At 44.0% G+C, this 23,048-nt stretch overlaps 1 protein-coding gene across 4 annotated transcripts in view; it reads left to right on the forward strand.

The window, feature by feature from the left end:
- Positions 1 to 23,048, forward strand: part of SHANK3 (SH3 and multiple ankyrin repeat domains 3) — a 158,855-nt gene that overhangs the window by 21,967 nt on the left and 113,840 nt on the right. For 2 of the 4 annotated variants that reach the window (XM_088054770.1, XM_088054771.1), the window contains exons 3-7: positions 3,322 to 3,682; positions 16,597 to 16,800; positions 18,258 to 18,329; positions 19,626 to 19,734; positions 21,707 to 21,858. In XM_088054770.1, coding sequence (XP_087910896.1) covers positions 3,428 to 3,682; positions 16,597 to 16,800; positions 18,258 to 18,329; positions 19,626 to 19,734; positions 21,707 to 21,858 — 792 coding nt within the window. In that variant the 5' untranslated portion in view covers positions 3,322 to 3,427. Of the gene's footprint in view, positions 1 to 3,321; positions 3,683 to 16,596; positions 16,801 to 18,257; positions 18,330 to 19,625; positions 19,735 to 21,706; positions 21,859 to 23,048 lie in introns of those variants that run through there. The other 2 variants (XM_088054774.1, XM_088054773.1) reach the window with 1 other exon arrangement.

The following is a 23,048-nucleotide window of genomic DNA, read 5'->3' on the forward strand; positions in this document are numbered from 1 at the left end:
TTGGATCCCTGATCCTTCCAGGTTTGGATCCCTGATCCTTCCAGGAAAGGGATTGGATCCCTGATCCTTCCAGGTTTGGATCCCTGATCCTTCCAGGTTTGGATCCCTGATCCTTCCAGGTTTGGATCCCTGATCGTTCCAGGTTTGGATTCCTGATCCTTCCAGGAAAGGGATTGGATCTCTGATCCTTCCAGGATCCCAGATCCTTCCAGGATCCCAGATCTTTCCAGGATCCCAGATCCTTCCAGGAACCCTGATCCTTCCAGGTTTGGATCCCAGATCTTTCCAGGATCCCAGATCTTTCCAGGATCCCAGATCCTTCCAGGATCCCTGATCCTTCCAGGAGAGGGATTGGATCCCTGATCCTTCCAGGAGAGGGATTGGATCCCTGATCTTTCCAGGATCCCAGATCTTTCCAGGATCCCAGATCCTTCCAGGATCCCTGATCCTTCCAGGAGAGGGATTGGATCCCTGATCCTTCCAGGAGAGGGATTGGATCCCAGATCTTTCCAGGATCCCTGATCTTTCCAGGATCCCAGATCTTTCCAGGATCCCTGATCTTTCCAGGAGAGGAATTGGATCCCTGATCCTTCCCAGATTCCTGATCCAGGCCGAACGTTTGGATCCGGCTCCGGAGGGACGGGAATTGTTTGGGATCCGTGGCCGCTCTCCGGCCTGGCCGGGCAGTGACAATTCCAGGGCTGGAAAATCCCACCGGATCTTCCTGGGCCCGATCCCAGCGATCCTGGGGGATCCCAGGGGGATCCCAGTGATCCCAGTGATCCCAGGTCTCCCTCTGCCCTGATGTTCCCGGCCGTTTTTCCCAGGAAAAGCTCGGGGGGAATTTAACCCTGAATCCGCCAGGGGAAAGCGCTAGGCCCAGTGGAAAATTCAAATTCCAGGGAAAAATTCCAATCCCAGGGAAAAATTCAAATCCCAGGGAAAAGTTCAAATCCCAGGGAAAAATTCCAATCCCAAGGAAAAGCTCCAATCCCAGGGAAAAGTTCCAATCCCAAAAAATGCTTTCTCTCAAAAAATCCCCAAAAAATAATTTAAAAAAAATCCCAAAAATCCTCCCAAATTCCCAAAAAAATGGTCCCCAAAAAAAATTCCCCCCAAAATCCCTCCTAAAATCCCCCAAAAATCCCAAAAAAATCCCCCCAAAAACCCCCCAAAATTCCCCAACCCCCCCAAAAATCACAAAACAATCCCCAAAAAATAAATAAAAACCCAGAAAATCCTAAAAAATGCCCTCCAAAATAATCCCCAAAATTTCCCCAAAAATTCCCAAAAAAATCCCCGCCAAATCCCAAAAAATCCCCAAAAAATCCTAAAAAAATCCCCCCCAACCCCCCAAAAAATCCTAAAAAATGCCCTCCAAAATAATCCCTAAAAATCCCAAAAAATCCTTAAAAATTTCCAAAAAATTCCTCAAATCCTTTCCAGGTCTCCCCAGCCCATTCCCCTTTTCCCAGCCAGATTCCATGAGGAATTCTGGGATAAACAAAGGGCGGTGGTGGCTCCGTCACCTCGAATCCAAAGGAATCCCGGAGTGGGATGATCCCTATGGAATTGCTGATCCTGCCACTGGAATTTGGGAAAGGCTCTGGATTTATAATCCCAAAATGTTGGGAAGAAGGGCAGGAAATCTGGGAATTCTGGCTCTGCTCTGAGCCTCTTGGGAATGCTCAGAAATCCAAGGAATTCTCAGAGATCCAAGGAATTCTAAGAAATCCAAGCACAGCTGCAGGGGGGAAAAAAAATCTTGGAATATTTTTCTAACTCCCTTTGGATCCTTTTCCAACCTTTTTTTATCCCCTGCTGTCGGAAGGAGACTCCTCTGGAATTCCTAAAAGATTCCGTTGATTCTTTGGGGAAAAAAAAAGTGGAATTTTTTTGGGATTTGATCAGCGGAGAAGTCGATTTAAGGAGGGGAAACGGCATTTGGGGAATTATTCCACTGAGGAATTTTTTCCGACCTTTCCCAACCGGGAGCCCTTAAAAATTATTGGGAATTAATGAGGGTGGGGAAAAAGGGGGAAAAAAAAAAATTCCAAAGGAAAAATCCCATCCGGAGCGTTCCATTTGTGGGATAACGAGGCGGAGAGAGGGGAAAAAAATGGGAATAAATCAAATCCAGGATTTGGGAAAGGGGTGAGGAGGATTAGGGATCGGGGACATGGATCCAAAAGGTTTTCCATCAATCCCAGGCCATGGGGCAGGAGCATCCCGTGGTTTTCCCTGTTTATCCCGCTTTTTCTCCTTCCCAAGTGTGTTTTCCTGGCTGGAATTTTGGGGTTTTCCTGTTTTTTTTTTCCCCTGATCCCTCAGGGGTGGCCTGGGGTCCCAAAGCGCCTTTGTGGGGGATGGATCCTAGTGGGAGAATTCCAGGGAATTCCTGGGGAGATTCCCAGGCTGATCCCAGATTTCTCCTGGGAATGGGCCTTGCAAATGGGGGAATTTGTGGGATCCGGGGGTCCCTTCCCAGATTTCTTCCTGGGGGACATTCCAGAAGATCCATGTGGGAATACCCACCTCCATCCTGGGTGTCACATTCCCAGATTTCTTCCTGGGGGACATTCCAGAATATCCATGTGGGAATACCCATGTCCATCCATTTCATCCCTGGGAGGGGGCGCATTCCGTAAAATCCCTGTGGGAATGTCCAAATCCATCCCAGGTGTCCCATTCCCAGATTTCTTCCTGGGGGACATTCCAGAAGATCCATGAGGGAATATCCATGTCCATCCCTGGTGTCCCATTCCCAGATTTCATCCCTGGGAGGGGGCACATTCCATAAGAACCCTGTGGGAATGTCCAAATCCATCCCAAGGGTCCCATTCCCAGATTTCCCCCGAGGAAGGGCCCTTCCTGGGGGGACATTCCAGAACATCCCTGTGGGAATACCCACGTCCATCCCAGGTGTCCCATTCCCAGATTTCTTCCTGGGGGACATTCCAGAACATCCATGAGGGAATACCCACGTCCATCCCAGGTGTCCCATTCCCAGATTTCTTCCTGGGGGGACATTCCAGAACATCCCTGTGGGAATGCCCACGTCCATCCCAGGTGTCCCATTCCCAGATTTCTTCCTGGGGGACATTCCAGAACATCCCTGTGGGAATGCCCACGTCCATCCCAGGTGTCCCTTCCCAGATTTCCTCCTGTGGGAGGCCATTCCAGAAGATCCCTGTGGGAACATCCGTACCCATCCTCTCCCACTTTCCTCTCCAATTCCAACCTTTCCCTCTCCCCATCCCGGCAGATCCGGGATGTCTCTCCCGGTCCTTTCCCGTGCTGACCCCTCTCCTTTCCCCGCAGGGCCCCGGGCGGAGCCGGTGCCGGTGCCGGTGCCGGTGCCGGTACCGGAGCGGGAGCGGAGCGGCAGCGGCAGCGGCTGCGGGCCGCCCGCCGCGGCGCACGGAGCATGCCTCTGAGCCCCGCGGGCAGCCAGCATGAGAGCCCCGAGTCACCGCCAGCCGAGCCTCCAGCCGAGCGCCAGCCCCGAGCCGCCGGCAGCAGCGGCGAGCCGAGCCCCGGCCTGCGGGAGGAGCCGCGCCTGGAGCCGGCCCGGGGCCCCGCAGGGCCCCGCTCGCCCAAGCTGGCGGCCCCGGCCCGCATGGAGGAGCCCGCGCCCGGCGCCATCGTGGTGCGCATCGGCATCCCCGACCTGCAGCAGACGGTGAGTGAGGAGAGAGCGCGGAGAGAGGCGGGAGGGAGCGCGGAGAGAGCCGGGATGGGCGGCGGGAGAGCCGGGATGGGCAGCGGGAGAGCCGGGATGGGCAGCGGGAGCCGCACCGGGATCACCGGGATGGGCAGCGGGAGCCGCAGCCGGGATCACCGGGATGGGCAGCGGGAGCCGCAGCGGCAGCGCCGCCGCGATTTGCCCGTGTTGGGATGCGCAGCTCGGAGCGGTTCCGATCTGCGCTCGGAGCGGCCCCGACCCGCAAACAAACCGGCCCCGACCCGCAAACAAACCGACCCCGATCCGTACCCAAAAACCGGCCCCGACCCGCAAACAAACCGACCCCGATCCGCTCCGGGATGCGCAGCCCGGACCGGCCCCGATCATCGCCCAAACCGGCCCCGACCCGCACCCAAAAACCGGCCCCGACCCGCACCCAAAAACCGGCCCCCATCCGCACTCAGAGCTGCCCCGATCCGCGCTGGGATGCGCAGCCCAGACCGGCCCCGATCCGCACCCGGACCGGCCCGACCTTCTCTCAGAGCGGCCGCGATCCGCACCCGGATCCTCACCCGGTTCGGCGCCGCACCGGGACTGGCCGCGAGCCGCATCCCGCCCGCTCCCGGCCCCGTTCCCGCTCCCGGTCCCGCTCCCGGTCCCTCTCCCGGCCCTTCTCCCGGCCCCGCTCCGGCCCCGCATCTCGCCCGTTCCAGTCCCGCTCCCGGCCCTCTCCCGGCCCCGCTGCCCAAACTTCTCCCCACCACGGGCCCGGCACGACGGGCTGCACTGCCCGGGTCCGCACTGCCCCGCTCCTCGGTGCCTCGGTTCCCATCCCGGTGTCCCCATCCCGGTGTCTCCATCCCGGTGTTCCCATCCCGGTTCCCATCCCTGTTCCCATCCCGGTGTTTCCATCCCGGTTCCCATCCCGGTGTTCCCATCCCGGTGTTCCCATCCCGGTGTCCCCATCCCGGTGTCTCCATCCCGGTTCCCATCCCTGTCCCCATCCCGGTGTCCCCTCCGGTCCCTGCAGCCCCCGCTGGCAGCGCTGCCGTCCCGCTCCAGGGGTCCGCACCCACCGGGACCGGGCTGGGAATGGGACCGGGATTGGGATGGGGATTGGGATGGGGATTGGGATGGGAATGGGGGTGGCTCTGGGACCTGGATTGGCACCAGGAATAGGATCAGCTCTGGGACTGGGATTGGGACCAAGAATGGGATCAGATCTGGGACTGGGATTAGGATTAGGATTGGGAACAGGATCAGCTCTGGGACGAGGATTGGGATGGGAAGTGGGATCAGCTCTGGGACCAGGATTGGGATTGGGAGCAGGATCAGCTCTGGGACTGGGATTGGGATTGGGACCAAGAATGGGATCAGCTCTGGGACTGGGATTGGGATTAGGATTGGGAACAGGATCAGCTCTGGGACCAGGATTGGGATTGGGAGCAGGATCAGCTCTGGGACTGGGATCGGGATTGAGATTGGGACTGGGATCAACTCTGGGACCAGGACTGGGATTGGGAACGGGACCAGGATCAGCTCTGGGACTGGGATTGGAAGCAGGATCAGCTCTGGGACCAGGATTTGGACCAGGAACAGGATCAACTCTGGGACTGGGATTGGGATTGGGACTGGGATCAGCTCTGGGACCGGGATTGGGATTGGGACCAGGACCAGCAGGGCTGGGCTGGGGAGGTCACAGCGCTGGTGTGGGATGGTCACTCGTGTCCAGGGTGCTGCGCTGGGCTGGACAGCGCTGGGGGGGTGGACACTGGAGTGGGGTGGGATGGACACTGGAATGTGAGTGATGGACAGTGGAGAGGGGTGGGATGTGATGGACACTGGAATGGGGTGGGATATCCATGTGGTGTGGGATGGACACTGGAGTGTCAGTGATGGACACTGGAATGGGGTGGGATGTCCATCTGGTATGGGATGGACACTGGAATGTGAGTGATGGACACTGGAATGGTGTGGGGAGTGATGGACACTGGAATGTGGGTGATGGACACTGGAATGGTGTGGGGAGTGGTGGACACTGGAATGTGGGTGATGGACACTGGGGTGGTGTGGGATGGACACTGGAGTTGGGCTGTGTGCCAGTGCCATCGGTGGGATGTGCTGGAGTCACCCCTGGAAGTCCAGGAGTGACCCCCAGGAGCCAGAGGTGACCCCAGGGGTGACCCAAGAGTGACCCCAGGGTGACCCAGGGTGACACTGGGGACACCGAGCCTGTGGTCAGTGGCACTGGGGACACTGAGGCTGGTGGCACTGGGGACACCGAGCCTGTGGTCAGCGGCACTGGGGACACCAAGGTTGGTGGCACTGGGGACACCGGGCCTGGCTGGTGGCAGTGGGGACATCACAGTGGCCGAGGTTGGTGGCACCAGGGACACCAGGTTTGGTGGCACTGGGGACACTGAGGTTGGTAGCACTGGGGACACCGCTGTGGCTGAGGTTGGTGGCACTGGGGACACTGAGGTTGGTGGCACTGAGGACACTGCGGTGGCTGAGGTTGGTGACACTGGGGACACCAAGCCTCATTGGTGGCACTGGGGACACCGAGATCGGTGACACTGGGATCACCATGATGCCTGAGGTTGGTGGCACTGAGGACACCGGGTTTGGTGACACCGGTGACACTGAGGTTGGTGGCACTGGTGACACTGAGGTTGGTGGCACTGGTGACACCGGGTTTGGTGGCACTGGGGACACCGAGGCTGGTGGCACTGAGGACACCGGGTTTGGTGACACCGGTGACACTGAGGTTGGTGCCACTGGGGACACTGAGGATGGTGGCACTGGGGACACTGAGGTTGGTGGCACTGGGGACACCGAGGTTGGTGGCACTGGGGACACCGAGGCTGGTGGCACTGGTGACACTGAGGTTGGTGACACTGGTGACACTGAGGTTGGTGGCACTGAGGACACTGAGGTTGGTGGCAGTGGGGACACTGAGGTTGGTGGCACTGGTGACACCGGATTTGGTGACACTGGTGACACTGAGGTTGGTGGCACTGAGGACACCGGGTTTGGTGACACTGGTGACACTGAGGTTGGTGGCACTGGTGACACTGAGGTTGGTGGCACTGGGGACACTGAGGTTGGTGACACCGGTGACACCGAGGTTGGTGGCACCGGTGACACCGGATTTGGTGACACCGGGGACACCGCGGTGGCCGAGGCCATCCCAGCGCCACCTCCGGATCTCCGGATCCCCATCCCAGAGATCCCTCCGGAGCTCCGACGTCCCGCCGGCTTTTCCCCGGGAAGCTTTTGGGAATTCCTCGGGATTTCCTTTGGATTGGCTGCTCCAATCGCAGTGCGGGAATGCGGATCCCGAGGGATGGGAACTCCGAGGGAAAAACGAGGGATGAGAGTGGAAATCCCAGGAATTCGGATTCCCAAGGGATGGGAACACCTGGAAAAACGAGGGATGAGAGTGAGGATCCCATGGGAATGTGGATTCCCAGGGCTGGGAATTCCAAGGGAAAACGAGGGATGAGAGTGGAAATCCCAGGAATTTGGATTCCCAGGGATGAGAATTCCAAAGGAAAAATGAGGGATGAGAGTGGAGATCCCAGGAATGTGGATTCCCAGGGATGGGAACACCTGGAAAAACGAGGGATGAGAGTGAGGATCCCATGGGAATGTGGATTCCCAGGGCTGGGAATTCCAAGGGAAAACGAGGGATGAGAGTGGAAATCCCAGGAATGCGGATCCCGAGGGATGGGAATTCCAAGGGAAAAACGAGGGATGAGAGTGGAAATCCCAGGAATGAGGATTCCCAAGGGATGGGAACACCTGGAAAAACGAGGGATGAGAGTGAGGATCCCATGGGAATGTGGATTCCCAGGGATGGGAATTCCAAGGGAAAACGAGGGATGAGAGTGGAAATCCCAGGAATGCGGATCCCGAGGGATGGGAATTCCAAAGGAAAAAACGAGGGATGAGAGTGGAAATCCCAGGAATGCGGATCCCGAGGGATGAGAATTCCAAAGGAAAAATGGAGGATGAGAGTGGAGATCCCACAGGAATTCAGATCCCGAGGGATGAGAATTCCGAGGGAAAAATGAGGGATGAGAGTAGAAATCCCACAGGACTGTGGATTCCCAGGGATGAGAATTCCAAGGGAAAAATGGAGGATGAGAGTGGAAAATCAGGAATGTGGATCCCAAGGGATGGGAACACCTGGAAAAATGGAGGATGAGAGTGGAAATCCCATAGGAATGTGGATTCCCAGGGATGGGAACACCTGGAAAAACGAGGGATGAGAGTGGAAATCCCAGGAATGCGGATCCCGAGGGATGGGAATTCCAAAGGAAAAATGGAGGATGAGAGTGGAGATCCCACAGGAATTCAGATCCCGAGGGATGGGAATTCCAAGGGAAAAATGGAGGATGAGAGTGGAAAATCAGGAATGTGGATCCCAAGGGATGGGAACACCTGGAAAAACGAGGGATGAGAGTGAGGATCCCAGGAATGCGGATCCCGAGGGATGGGAATTCCAAAGGAAAAAACGAGGGATGAGAGTGGAAATCCCAGGAATGCGGATCCCGAGGGATGAGAATTCCAAAGGAAAAATGGAGGATGAGAGTGGAGATCCCACAGGAATTCAGATCCCGAGGGATGAGAATTCCGAGGGAAAAATGAGGGACGAGAGTAGAAATCCCACAGGACTGTGGATTCCCAGGGATGAGAATTCCAAGGGAAAAATGGAGGATGAGAGTGGAAAATCAGGAATGTGGATCCCAAGGGATGGGAACACCTGGAAAAATGGAGGATGAGAGTGGAAATCCCACAGGAATGTGGATTCCCAGGGATGGGAACACCTGGAACAACGAGGGATGAGAGTGAGGATCCCATGGGAATGTGGATTCCCAGGGATGGGAATTCCAAAGGAAAACGAGGGATGAGAGTGGAAATCCCAAGAATTCCCAAGAATTCATATCCCAAGGGATGGGAATTCCGAGGGAAAAATGAGGGATGAGAGTGGAAATCCCAGGAATATGGATTCTCAGGGATGGGAATTCCAAAGGAAAAACGAGGGATGAGAATCCTCTTCCCACAATCCCCGGCCTCCATCCCGAGGCTTTTCCAGCCCCTTCCAAGATTTTTCAGCCTCTTCCAAAGTTTTCCATCCCTATCCCATTTTTTTCCAGCCCCATCCCAGTTTTTCCAGCCCCATCCTGGTTTTTCCAGCTCTTTCCAAGATTTTCCAGCCCTTTCCAAGGTTTCCCAGCCCCTTCCAAGGTTTTCCAGCCCCATCCTGGTTTTTCCAGCCCCATCCCAACTTTTCCAGCCCCTTCCAAGGTTTTCCATCCCCATCCCGATTTTTCCAGCCCCATCCCGATTTTTCCAGCCCCATCCTGATTTTTCCCGGCTTTCCCAGCCCCATCCCAATTTTTCAGATAAAATCTGAAAATATTGTGATAATTAATGAAATAACAAACAATTAATAATGGAAATTAATTAATTAATTTTTTAATTTAAGAATAATCAATAATACATTTAATTTATTAATAAATAAACATTATTATTAATAAATAAAAATTAATAATTAAATTAATTAATTAAAATAGTATTATAAAAATTAATGAAAGAATAAAAATATTAAGTAATAAAAATATTAATAAAAAAAGAAATAATGACATAAATAAATAATGAAATCTAAAAAATATTCTAAAAATTAATAAAACAATAAATAATTAGTAATGGGTAATTAATAATGAATAAGAAGAAAAAATAATAAGCAATGAAATAAAGAAAATTTAATAATTTTATTTAAAAAATATGAAATGAAAATTAATTAAGAATGAATACTGAAATAATGAAATAATGAATAATAAATAATAAATAATAAATAGTAAAAACAATAAAAAATCAAATTGATAATGAGATATAAAATGATTGTTACAAAAATTAATAAAGTGATAAATAATAATAAATTATAAAGAGTAAACAATAAATAATAAAATAATCAAGGGGGTATAAAATTATTATTAGGAAATTTATTAATTAATTAATACTAAATACTAAATATTAAATACTAAATATTGATATTAAATATTAAATATTTAATATTAAATATTAAATATATAATATTCAATATTAAATGTATAATATTCGATATTAAATATATTATAATAAATAATAAATTATAAATTATAAATTATAAATAATAAATAATCGATGCTAAATAATAAATAATAAAAATAATAAAAAGAAACAATAAGTAATTAAATAAAGAGATCAAAGATATTTTTATAAAAATGGATGAGATTATCAACGATAATTAATGAATCATGAATGATAAATAATAAATTATGAAGAAGAAATAATAAAGAAATAATAATGAATAAATGTTTATATTTATTTAATATTTATTTTATATTTATTTTATATTTATTTTATTTAATTTTAATATTTATTAATAAATATTAATAAATAGCAAAAAGAAATGTAAATTAGAAATAAGAAATAACAAGTAAATTAACAAATAATAAATTATAAATAAATAATAAATGATAAATAATAAATAATAAAGAACTAAGTAATAATAAATAGTAAAAAATAAGTAGAAATTAGAAATAACAAATCAATTAATAAATAATAAATTATAAATAATAAATAATGAACATTAAGCAATAAATAATAAATAACAAATAATAAGTAACAAATAATATATAACAAATAATAAATAATAAATTAATAAGTATTAATAAATAGCAAAAATTAAATAGAAATTAGAAATTAGAAATAAATAACAAATCAATTAATAAGTAATAAATGATAAATTATAAATGATATATAATATATAATAAACGTTAAATAATGAATGATAAATTATAAATATTAAATATTAAACAAGTAATAAATAATAGATAATGATAATTGAATAAATAATAAAAAGAAAACATTTTAATACAAATTAATAAATTTATAAACAATAAATAATGAAAACCAAGAACAAAATAAATCAAGAAACAATAAAAACCCAAATATTAAAAATACCCGAATCAACTTTATCCCTAAAAATCAGAATTAATTAATGCCAACCTCTTTTTAATTAGATTAATTCCCTTCATTTGTTCCCATCTCCTGGAATTTTTTCCTTTTCCATGGAAAAGTCGCTCCAATTCCCGCTGGGAATCCGAAATTCCCGGATTTTCATTATCCCGACCTTCACGGCTCGGGGAGGACTCATTAATTAATTCCGCTTGATTAATGAACCATTAATGACCTCATCGATTCCGCTCCCCCCGCTTTGGGAACTGTGGAAATTCCGGTTTATTCCCAATGAGGGATTGAGTTTTTCCATGGATTTCTGGGAATTTTGGGAATTCGGGAGGGTTTAATTGGGAATTTGGGAATGCTTTGGATGCGGAAATGATCCGAGATTAATAGTAAATGATAAATAATAATTGATAATAATTAATAAATAACAATATATAAATATTTATATATTATTTATCTTTATATAGTAGTAGAATATATTAATATTAATATAAATATTAATAGTAATATTAATATTAGTACAAATATTAATATTAATATTAATACAAGTGTTAATATCAATACAAATATTAATATTAACATTAATACGAATATTAATAATAATATTAATAGTTATCATAACTTATTATATTTTATTATTAAAACTTGATATTATTTATTTATATTTATATTATAAATTATTAATATTCTAATATATTAAAATTATAATATATAATATTCATAACATATTTAAATAATAATAGTAATCTAAATATAGAATTAAATAATATTAATTTACCTTAATATCATAATATATAATTAATATAATAATATAATATTATAATATATAATATTAATATTATAATATATTATTATTATATATTTATGTATAAATATAATTCATATAATATAGTATATTATAATATATAATATTAATATTACAATATATTATTATTTAATATTTATATATATTTATATAAATATATAAATATATAAATATATAAATATATAAAATAGAAATGAATAATAAATAATAAAATAAAATATCAAATTAAATAATAATATTTTTTAAAAAATAAAAATATTATCATAACAATTAATACAGTTAGAAAGAATAAAGAATAAAATGAATAATGAAAATAATTATTAAAATATTTAAAATAAATATTTAAATATTTCAAATATTAAAATTATTAAAATAATGAAAAAATAATTTTTATTACCATTTATCTGAGCCCGGCCTGGAATGGGAGAAAATTCCCGAAAAATTCCTGAAAAATTCCAAATTATCCGAGCCCATTTTGATTAATTAATGAGAAATAATGATTAATATTCTAGATTAATTCTACTAATTAATTACAGTTATTAATTCTGTTAATTAAGTAAAATAAAGTGAAATTCTATTAATTCATTTATTAGATAAAGTAAAATTAATTGAAGTTCTATTGATTCATTAATTCAATTAACATAAATTAAAGTTATATTAATTTATTAATTAAAGTTAATTGATTAAAATTCAATTATTAAAATTCTATTAATTCATTAATTAAATAACGTAAAATTAATTAAAATTCTATTAATTCCTTAATTAAAATAATATTAATTAAAATGCTATTAATTTATTAATTAAAGTAAAATTAATTAAAATTCTATTAATTAAAATTCTATTAATTAAATACATGCATTAATTATGTCAATGTCAATTAAAAGTCTATTAATTAAATAGTAATCATATTAATTGTATTAATAGGAATAGATTAATATATTATATTATATCTCAATAATATATTTATAATTAATGTTTATAATATTAGCTGTATTATAATTAATATATTAATGATTAATCTATTCATAAATATTAATTCATTTTAATACATTTTTATTTAATAAAATTTATTTTTATTTAATAAAATTTATTTCTATTTGAAAATAATATTTTTATAAATAATAATATAATTAATTAATAATTACCATTACTATTAATTAAATCAATAATTCCTTTATTAATAATTAATTAAGATACCCCTCCCATTCCTCCTTTTCCCTCCTTTCCCATTAAATCCCCTCGGGAATTTCTCCGGATTCTGATCCCAGTTTGATTTTTCCATGGAACCAAATCCCGGCTTTTCCTCTCCCACCCCAAATTCCCATTTTTTTTCCAGCCAAAAAAAAAGCTGGAATTTTTTTCTTGGCGCCGTTTTTAATCCACATTTTCCCAGATTTTTTTGGGGAATTTTCCACGAGTTTTTTTGGGTAATTTTCCCAGATTTTTGGGGGGCAAATTTTCCTCTTTTTTTTTTTGGAATTTTCCCTTTATTTTTGGGAATTTTTCCAGATTTTTGGGGGGGAAATTTTCCCTTTTTTGGGGAATTTTCCCCATTTTTTTGGGGGGAATTTTCCCAGATTTTTTTGGGAATATTCCCAGATTTTTGGGGGGCAAATTTTCCCCCCTTTTTTTTGAATTTTCCCTTTATTTTTGGGAATTTTTCCAGATTTTTGGGGGAATTTTCCCCATTTTTTTGGGAATATTCCCAGATTTTTGGGGGGAATTTTCCCCCTTTTTTGGGGAATTTTCCCAGATTTTTGGGGGGGAATATTCCCAGATTTTGGGGGGGGAATTCTCCCCTTTTTTTTGCTGCTGTCTGATCCTGACCCATCAATTCCTTGTTTTTATTTTCCCTGGGAAGCGGGAGAGAAAATTCCGTAGGGATTTCAACTCGGGCTCGGAATTCCCGGCAGGAAAATCCCGATTTTTTCAGGATAAAACACGGAAAGGACGGAAAAATTCCTCCTCTCATCCCTTTGATTTCCCAGCTGGGAATTCCAGCTTTTTCCTGGGAATCTCAGAGCTTGGAATTCCCTGGGAACGGCCCCTGGAAACGTCGGGATTGATCCGGGGGGGAGCGCTCGGATAAATTGATCGACGTTCCGGGGATTTCTCGGGATTGAAAACTCCGGAGCGGCCGCTTCCAGAGGAGCCATGGAAAACTGGGATGGAGATTCCAGGAGAAACTGGGAAAGAGATTCCAGGAAAATCGGGGATGGAGATTCCATGGAAAACTGGGAAAGAGATTCCAGGAAAATCGGGGATGGAGATTCCAGGAAAAACCGGGATGGAGATTCCATGGAAAACTGGGAAAGAGATTCCAGGAAAAACAGGGATGGAGACTCCATGGGATTTCATCCCCTCGGAGCATCCGGGGAGGAAAAGACGGAGCTGAAGGTGGGAAAAGTTGGGAATTTTCCCTCTGGGATGGAGCAGCCGGTGAGTGCTGGAATTTCCAGGGAATTCCTGCTGGGAATTCCTGCTGGGAATTCCTTCTGGGAATTTCTGCCACGGAAATCCTGGGAGAATCCCAGGAGAAAACCAGGATTGTGGGACAAATCCAACCGGGATTCCGGGAGAAATCCAACCGGAATCCTCGGAGCAAAGCCGGGAATGTTCCCTGGATGGGGCTGGAATTTTGTCCCAGTTCCAGGAGGAGCCGGATCCGAGTCCAGAATTCCTCAGGAATTTCATCCGGAGCCTCCGCTCACCTTTCCTGGATTTCCCTCCCCATTTTCCCTGTTTTTTCTGGGAATTCCGGAGCCCCAGGAGCTTCCCACCCCAATCCCGGATCTGTGGATGAATTCCCGGGAATCCCGGCTGCTTTTCCCGGATTTTAACGGAGCTTTGGGAATTTCAGGTCTCCAATAAGGAGGAATTTTTTGGGAATTTGTTTTTTTGGGAATTTTGCCTCCGGTGTGGTTTTGTAGGATTTGGGTTTTTCCTATTCCCGTTCCCATTCCCAAAAAATTCCTGGATAAACTCAGAGTTCTGGGATAGGGATCAGCTTGGATTGAGGATTTTGGAATTCTTTTCCAACCTCAACGATCCCGGAATTCCGTGAATTCCAAGCCTTGGAGGTAAATGAAATCGGGATTTGTGGATCCCGAGGGTCCCGGAGGTCCAGATCCGTCGGAGCCACTGGAATTGCCGCTGGAAACTTGGGAATGTGGGGTTGGATGATCCGGAATGTTGTGCGGATCCCTGATATCCCGCGGCGGTTTCCATGGAAAAATGGGAATGATGCGGATGGGCGGGATCGTGGAGCAGGGAAAAGCTGGGAAAACTTGGAAAAACCTGGGAAAAGCTGGGAAAATCTGGGAAAAGCTGGGGAAAAGCTGAGAAAATGTGGGAAAATCTGGAGAAACCTGGGAAAATCTGGGAAAAAATGGAGGAAAATGGGAAACCCTGGGAAAATCTGGGAAAAACTGGGAAAACTTGGAAAACCTGGAGAAACCTGGGGAAAAGCTGGGAAAATTAGGGAAAACCTTGGAAAACCTTGGAAAACCTTGGAAAACCTGGAGAAACAATAGGGAAATGTGGGGAAATTGGGGAAAAAATGGGGAAACCTGGGAAAACCTTGGAAAAACCTTGGAAAACCTGGAGAAACTTGGGAAAACCTGGGAGAAAGCTGGGAAAATCTGGGAAAATTCAGGAAAAAATGGGGAAACCTGGGAAAACTTGGAAAAAGCTTGGGAAACCTGGGGAAACCTAGGAAAATCTGGGAGAAAGCTGGGAAAATCTGGGAAAATTTGGGAAAACTTGGAAAACCTGGAGAAACCTGGGGAAAAGCTGGGAAAATTTGGGAAAACCCTTGAAAACCTTGGAAAACCTGGAGAAACTTGGGAAAACCTGGGGAAACCTGGAGAGACCTGGGAAAACCTGGGAGAACTTGGGAAAACCTGGGAAAAAATGGGAAAACCTGGGAAAACCTGGAAAAACTTGGATAAAGCTTGGGAAACCTGAGGAAACCTAGGAAAATCTGGGAAAATCTGGGAAAACCTGGGAAAAGCTGGAGAAACCTGGGAAAACCTTGGAAAAACCTTAGAAAACTTGGAGAAACTTGGGAAAACCTGGGGAAACCTGGGAGTACTTGGGAAAACCAGGAAAAATCTGGGAAAAACTGGGAAAACTTGGAAAACGTGGAGAAACCTGGGGAAAAGCTGGGAAAATTAGGGAAAACCTTGAAAAACCTTGGAAAACCTTGGAAAACCTGGAGAAACTTGAGAAAAGGGAAATGGAGAAAATGGAAAAAAAAAAATCCCAATTTATTCCATTTTTCCCCTAAAAAATCCCGGAAAACCTTGGGAATTCCCAATTTTCCATGACCCCAACCCCCAGTCCCGATTTTCCCGTCCCGATTCCCGTTTTTCCGTGCCGTTGCAGAAGTGTCTGCGGCTGTATCCTGACATTTTTACTCCAAAAAATCCTGGAAAACCTTGGGAATTCCTCCTTTCCCATAACCCCAAATCCCATTTCCCCCTTTCCATCCTCATTTCCATGGAAAACCCAATTAATTCCCATTTTCTTCCTCAGTTTCCCTTTGGAATTCCCATTTTCTCCATTTCTCTTTGGAATTCCCAACGGGAACATCCCAATTTTTTTCATTATTTTAATAATTTCAGCCATAAAAACCTTGGGAATTCCAAAGGGAAATGAAGAAAATGGAAAAAAAATCCCAATTTATTCCATTTTTTCCCTAAAAAATCCCGTAAAACCTTGGGAATTTCTCCTTTCCCATGACTCCAACCCCCATTCCCGATTTTCCCGTCCCGATTCCCGTTTTTCCGTGCCGTTGCAGAAGTGTCTCCGTCTGCATGGAAAACCCAACAAATTCCCAGTTCCTCCATTTCTCTTTGGAATTCCCAACGGGAACATCCCAATTTTTTTCATTATTTTAATAATTTCAGCCATAAAAACCTTGGGAATTCCAAAGGGAAATGGAGAAAATGGAAAAAAAAAATCCCAATTTATTCCATTTTTCCCCCCAAAAACCCCCCAGAAACATCAGAATTCCCGATTTCCCACGACCCCCAACCCCCATTCCCGATTTTCCCGTCCCGATCCCCGTTTTTCGGTGCCGTTGCAGAAGTGTCTGCGGCTGAACCCCGACGTTCCGGTGTGGGTGTCCAAGCAGCGCGTGCTGTGCGCGCTCAGCCACAGCCTCTCGGACGTGCTCAACTACGGCCTCTTCCAGCCGCCCTTCAACGGCCGCGCCGGGAAATTCCTGGATGAGGAGCGGCTGCTGCGGGAATATCCGCTGGGAACCGGAGTGCCCGGACCCTACCTGGAGGTGGGACGTGGTGGGGGTGGGTTGGGGGTTCTGTTTGGTTTTGGTTGATTTAGTTTAATTTAATATTCGTTTTAATTTAATATTAATTTTAATTTAATTAAATTTTAATTACATTTAAATTTAATTTAATTTAATATTAATTTAAATTTAATTTTAATTTAATTAAAGTTTAATTTAATATTAATTTTAATTTAATTAAATTTTAATTAAATTTAATTTAAATTTAATTTATTTTTAATTTAATTTAATATTAATTTAAATTAAATTTAATATTAATTTAATTTAATTTAATTTAAATTTAATATTAATTTTAATTTAATTTAATATAAATTTTAATTTTATTTTATTTTATTTTAGTTTAATTTATATTAATTTTATTTTGTTTTGTTTTATTTTATTTTGTTTTGTTTTATTATATTAATTTTAATTTGTTTTGTTAATTTATATTAATTTAATTTATATTAATTTTATTTTGTTTTGTTTTATTTTATTTTGTTTTGTCTTGTTTTGTTTTGTTTTATTTTTTGTTTTATTTTCTTTTATTTGATTTTATTTTTTATTTTCCATATTTTTTTAATTTTGTTTTTTATTTTATTTTTTATTTAATTTTTTATTTTATTTTTTATTTCATATTTTGTATTTCATATTTTATATTTTATTTTATTTTCTCTTATTTTCTATTTTCTATTTTTTAAATTTATTTTATTTTATTTTATTTTTTATTTGTATTTTCATTTTTATTTTTATTTCAATTTCTACTTCTATTTCTATTTTATTTTTATTTTTATTTTCATTCCTATTTCTATTTCTATTTCTATTTCTATTTCTATTTCTATTTCTATTTCTAATTTAATTTAATTTAATTTAATTTTATTTTATTTTATTTTATTTTATTTTATTTTATTTTATTTTATTTTATTTTTTATTTTGATTTCAATTTCTACTTCTATTTCTATTTTATTTTTATTTCTATTTCTTATTTTATTTTATTTTATTTTTTATTTTCATTTCAATTTCTATTTCTATTTCTAATTTTATTTTATTTTATTTTATTTTATTTTATTCCATTCCATTTTAATTTGATTTCTATTTCTATTTCTATTTCTTATTTGATTTTATTTTTTATTTTATTTTTATTTTGATTTCAATTTCTACTTCTATTTCTATTTTATTTTTATTTTGATTTCAATTTCTACTTCTATTTCTATTTTATTTTTATTTTCATTTCTATTTCTAATTTTATTTTATTTTATTTTATTTTATTTTATTTTATTTTACTTTATTTTATTTTATTTTATTTTATTTTACTTTATTTTATTTTATTTTATTTTATTTTATTTTATTTTATTTTATTTTATTTTATTTTATTTTATTTTATTTTAATTTTATTCCATTCCGTACCATCTTAATTGGATTTTATTTTAATTGCATTTCTCTTCCCATTCCCATTCCCGCAGTTCCGTTACAAGCGCCGTGTTTACTCGCAGCCGCTGCTGGACGACAAACAATTCGCCAAGCTGCACACCAAGGTGAGCCCGCCGCAGAATTCCCACAGAATTCCCGCGGAATTCCCATGGAAATCCCTGGAGATCCCATGGAAAATCCCAGGGAAACCCCTCCAGGCCCAGAATTCCGGGGTATCCTGGGGAATCCCAGAATTCCATTGAAGTAGCGCCAAAAGCTGAATGGGAGCAGAGATGAGCCTGGAATTCCCATGGAATTCCCATGGAAATCCCTGGAGATCCCATGGAAATTCCCAGGGAAACCCTCCAGCATTGGATTTCTGGGATATCCCGAGGAATCCCAGAATTCCGTTGAAGTAGCGCCAAAAGCAGAGTGGGAATGGGGATGAGACCAGAATTCCCATGGAATTCCCATGGAAAACCCAGAGATTCCATGGAAATTCCATGGAAAATGCTCCGAATCCATCCCGAGGGATTTTCCTGGAATTTGGGACTGGAAAAGGGAATCCTGCCCTTGGAATTGCCGGGATCAGGACGGGATTTGAGGTCTCTTCCCACCCAAACCATTCCAGGATTCCCGGTGCTCCGGACATTCCCGCTGGGAGGAGCTGCCCAATTCCAGCGGCTCCGTGGAAAATCCATAATTTCCCTTTTTTATGGGATCGATGAATCCGTTTGCCGGGAGCCAGAGGCGGATCCATGGATTTGCTCTGGATTTTCCCTGCTCCAAGGGCACGGCCGGCCTGAATTCCGGCTCTTGGGATTTTCCAGGATTTTTCCCGAATTTTTTTTTTTTTTGGAAAAAATTCCCTAAAAAAAAAAAAAAAATCCTCCAATGAAAAAAACCTGGAAATCCGGGAATGGGAGAGCCGGGATTTTCCCGAATCCTGGAATTTCATAACGACTTCACCATAAAAAAAACCCACCAGGAAAAATCCCAACGATTTGGGAATTCCGGGCAAATCTTTGGGAATTTTTGGGAGAACGAAATTCCAACCCCAAAATTTGGGATTCTGAGTTCCCAAAATCCAGGAATTTCAAAAACGACATCACCGAGCCATAAAAAAACCCAAAAAACCAGGAAAAATCCCAACGATTCGGGAATTCCAGGAAAACCTTGGGGAATTCCGGCTCGGCAGAACCAAATTCCAACCCCAAAATTTGGGATTCTGAATTCCCACTGGATAATCCGCCAATCCCAACTTGAGGAAAGTCCGGAAGGAGAATTTTCCACCCAGATTGGGGTCGGAATTCCGTCGCCTCATCCCGATTTTCCTCGGATTTTCGGGATGTCTCCCGGCCCCGGGGCGGTTTTTCCCGGGATTTTCGGGATGTTGACGCCGCGGTTTTTCCCGGATCCAGGCGAATCTGAAGAAATTCATGGAATACGTGCAGATGCTGAACTCGGAGAAGGTTTCCCGGCTGCTGGAGAAGGGGCTGGATCCCAACTTCCACGATCCCGACACCGGAGGTCAGTTCCAACTTTTCCTTTGGATTCGGGAGCTCGACGTTCCCGTAATTCCTTCGGGATTTCCTCCGGAATTTTTTCCGCTCTATCCCGGTGTTTATTTTGGGGGGTTTTATGGCGTAATTCCCGTTTTTTTGAGGATTTTGGGAATGGGGCGTTCCTTTGGGATAATTCTTCCCGATCTCTTCCGGGTTCCGGCGGGACACGATCCCACATTTCTCCCCTTGGAATATTTTCCCTTTCCCCTTTCCCATCCCAGCCTTTTCCAGCTTTGGTAATTCCATGGGATTTGGAGAAATGAAGGGATTGGAATCTCTCCGAAATTCCTGGATTTGGAGTTTTGGGATTTTTTTGGGGAATGTCGGTTTGTTTGCCGTGGAATTCTGGGAATTCCGGGCCTGGAACAGGATGGGAATGAACTGGGAATTTTCCTGCTGGAATTTTTGGGAGTGATCCCATGGAAAAAACTGGAAAATCCCCCTTGGAAAAATATTTTCCTGCAGGATTTAATCCCATTCCTGGACTGGGAATAACTGGGAATAAAACTGGGATGAGCCATAAAATCCCCAGATCTTCCTTGGAAAACCTGAGTTGATCCCATGGATCCCAAACTTTGGGAATCTCCATTTTAATGGAATTTGGGAAGAGTTTTAAACTCCTTCAAGGATTTATTCCCATTTTCCCACCTCTCCTTGGATGGAAAAATAGGGAAAAATCCACTTTGGGAAGCGCTTCCAGCCCCGTTTGAGGCTGTTCCCATTTCAGGGTCGCTGGGAAAATATTCCAGGAAAGTTTCCCGGGATTTGAAAGGGATGAAAAAGTCCCAAAAAAAAATTTCCACGGTTGATTCCTGCGGGGACATTGAAAAAAAATCAGGAATAAAAAAAAGCTCTGGATCCGGGAGAAGATTCCGTTGTTCTGGAATGAAAGCCGAACCCCAGGGATGGTTTTGTCGGAGAGAAAAAAGTGGGAAAAGGGAAAAAAAATAATCCTTGGATATTTAACGAGGGACGGCAGGGCCAGGAAAATGTTGGGATGAGAAAGGAGGATTCAAAAATCCCTGAAATAACGAGGGGGAAAAATTGGGAATCGGGAATGGGGGAGGGAAAGGGACCTGGAGCCAGAAAACCGGGAATGTTCCTCTGGAGAAGGGAAGGATCCAGGGAGAGCTTCCAGAACATTCCAGGGGCTCCAGGAGAGCCGGGATTTGGGAAAGGCCTGGAGGGACAGGACACAGGGAACGGCTCCAGATTGGAAAAGGGGAATTTGGGAAGGAATTCCCGGCTGGAATGGAATTCCCAGAGCAGCTGCGGCTGTCCCTGGATCCCGGGAATGTCCAAGGAAAGCTCGGAGCAGCCTGGGATGGTGGGATTGGAATGGGGTGGGATTGAAGGTCCCTGGATCCCATCCCAAACCATTCTGGGATTTGGGATGCTCCAAATCCATCCCAAGGGATTCTTCTGGAAGTTGGGGCTGGAAAAGGGAAGGGAGACCCTTCCTGCAGTGCCGAGATTCCCAGGGAAACCCCTGGATCCCAAAATTCCTTTGGATCCAATGCCAGGCTGGGAGAGCTGGGAATGGAGGGAATTCCCTGGGAAAGGGGAGATGGGGGTGGGATTTTGGGAATTGGGAATTCCCGGCTGGGTTGGAATTCCCAGAGCAGCTGCGGCTGCCCCTGGATCCCGGGAATGTCCGAGGAAAAGCTTGGAGCACCTGGAATGGCGGGAATTATCCCTGCCCTTGGAATAGGATGGGAATGTTCTGACGGATAGGGATGAGATGACCTTGGAATTCCACTCCTCCAAATCCCACGGAATTATCAGGCAAAGAATTCCAAGCTGGGCCCTATCCTGGAATTCCTCGGATTCCTCCACTCGTGGCGACTCCAAACCCCCCTGGCCATCCACAACCAAGGCCCTTTCCATGGAAAGATTCCCGGCTATCCCATGGCAGCCCCATTCCCGTGTTCCCGCAGAGTGTCCGCTGACGGCGGCGGCGCAGCTGGAGCTCAGCTCCGAGATGATCAAAGCGCTCCGGAACGGCGGAGCCCACCTGGATTTCCGAACCCGCGAGGGAATGACGGCGCTGCACAAAGCCGTGAGGTGCCGGAACCACGCGGCGCTGCTGGTCAGTGCCGGGATCGGCCATTCCCACTTTTCCGATGGCATTCCCGCCTTTTCCTTTTCCTTCTCCTTCTCCTTCTCCTTCTCCTTCTCCTTCTCCTTCTCCTTCTCCTTCTCCTTCTCCTTCTCCTTCTCCTTCTCCTTCTCCTTCTCCTTCTCCTTCTCCTTCTCCTTCTCCTTCTCCTTCTCCTTCTCCTTCTCCTTCTCCTTTCTCCTTCTCCTTCTCCTTCTCCTTCTCCTTCTCCTTCTCCCTTCTCCTTCTCCTTCTCCTTTCCTTTTCCTTTTCCTTTTCCTTTTCTTTTTCCTTTTCCTTTATCTTTTCTCCCTTCCCTTCCCTTCCCTTCCCTTCCCTTCCCTTCCCTTCCCTTCCCTTCCCTTCCCTTCCCTTCCCTTCCCTTCCCCCCCCCTCCCTTCCCCTTCCTTCCCTTCCCTTCCCTTCCCTTCCCTTCCCTTCCCTTCCCTTCCCTTCCCTTCCCTTCCCTTCCCTTCCCTTCCCTTCCCTTCCCTTCCCTTCCCTTCCCTTCCCTTCCCTTCCCTTCCCTTCCCTTCCCTTCCCTTCCCTTCCCTTCCCTTCCCTTCCCTCTCTCCTTCCTTCCTTCCCTCTCTCCCTCCTTCCCTCCCCCCTCATTCCCAGATTTCCCTTTCCTACTTTTTTCCCTCCCTCCTTTTCCCTCCTTTTCCCCTCCCCATTCCCAGACCTCCCTCCCTCCTTTTCTCTTCTCCTTTTTCCCCTCTTCCTTTCCCAAATTTTTGCCTCCTTTCCTCCCTCTCTCCTTCCATCTCTCCCTCCCTCCCTATCACCTTTTCTCCTTCCTTTTTTCCCTCTCCCCTCCTTTTCCCTCTCCTTTTTCCCTCCCCATTCCCAGATCTCCCTCTCTCCCTCCTTTTTTCCCCTCTCCCTCCTTTCCCCTCCTTTTCCCCTCCTTTTTCCCTCCTTTTTCCCTCCTTTTTCCCTCCTTTTTCCCTCCTTTTTCCCTCCTTTTTCCCTCCTTTTTCCCTCCTTTTTCCCTCCTTTTTCCCTCCTTTTTCCCTCCTTTTTCCCTCCTTTTTCCCTCCTTTTTCCCTCCTTTTTCCCTCCTTTTTCCCTCCATTCTTCCCTCCTTTTTTCCCCTCCCTCCCTCCCTCCTTTTCCCTTCTTTTCCCCTCCCCCTTCCCAGATTTCTTTCCTACTTTTTTCCCTCCCTCCCTCCCTCC

The sequence above is a fragment of the Pseudopodoces humilis genome, chromosome 5 (assembly GCF_049639895.1).
Source record: "Pseudopodoces humilis isolate 2021_Gansu_Grassland_sample_001 chromosome 5, ASM4963989v1, whole genome shotgun sequence".
Lineage (NCBI taxonomy): Eukaryota > Metazoa > Chordata > Aves > Passeriformes > Paridae > Pseudopodoces > Pseudopodoces humilis.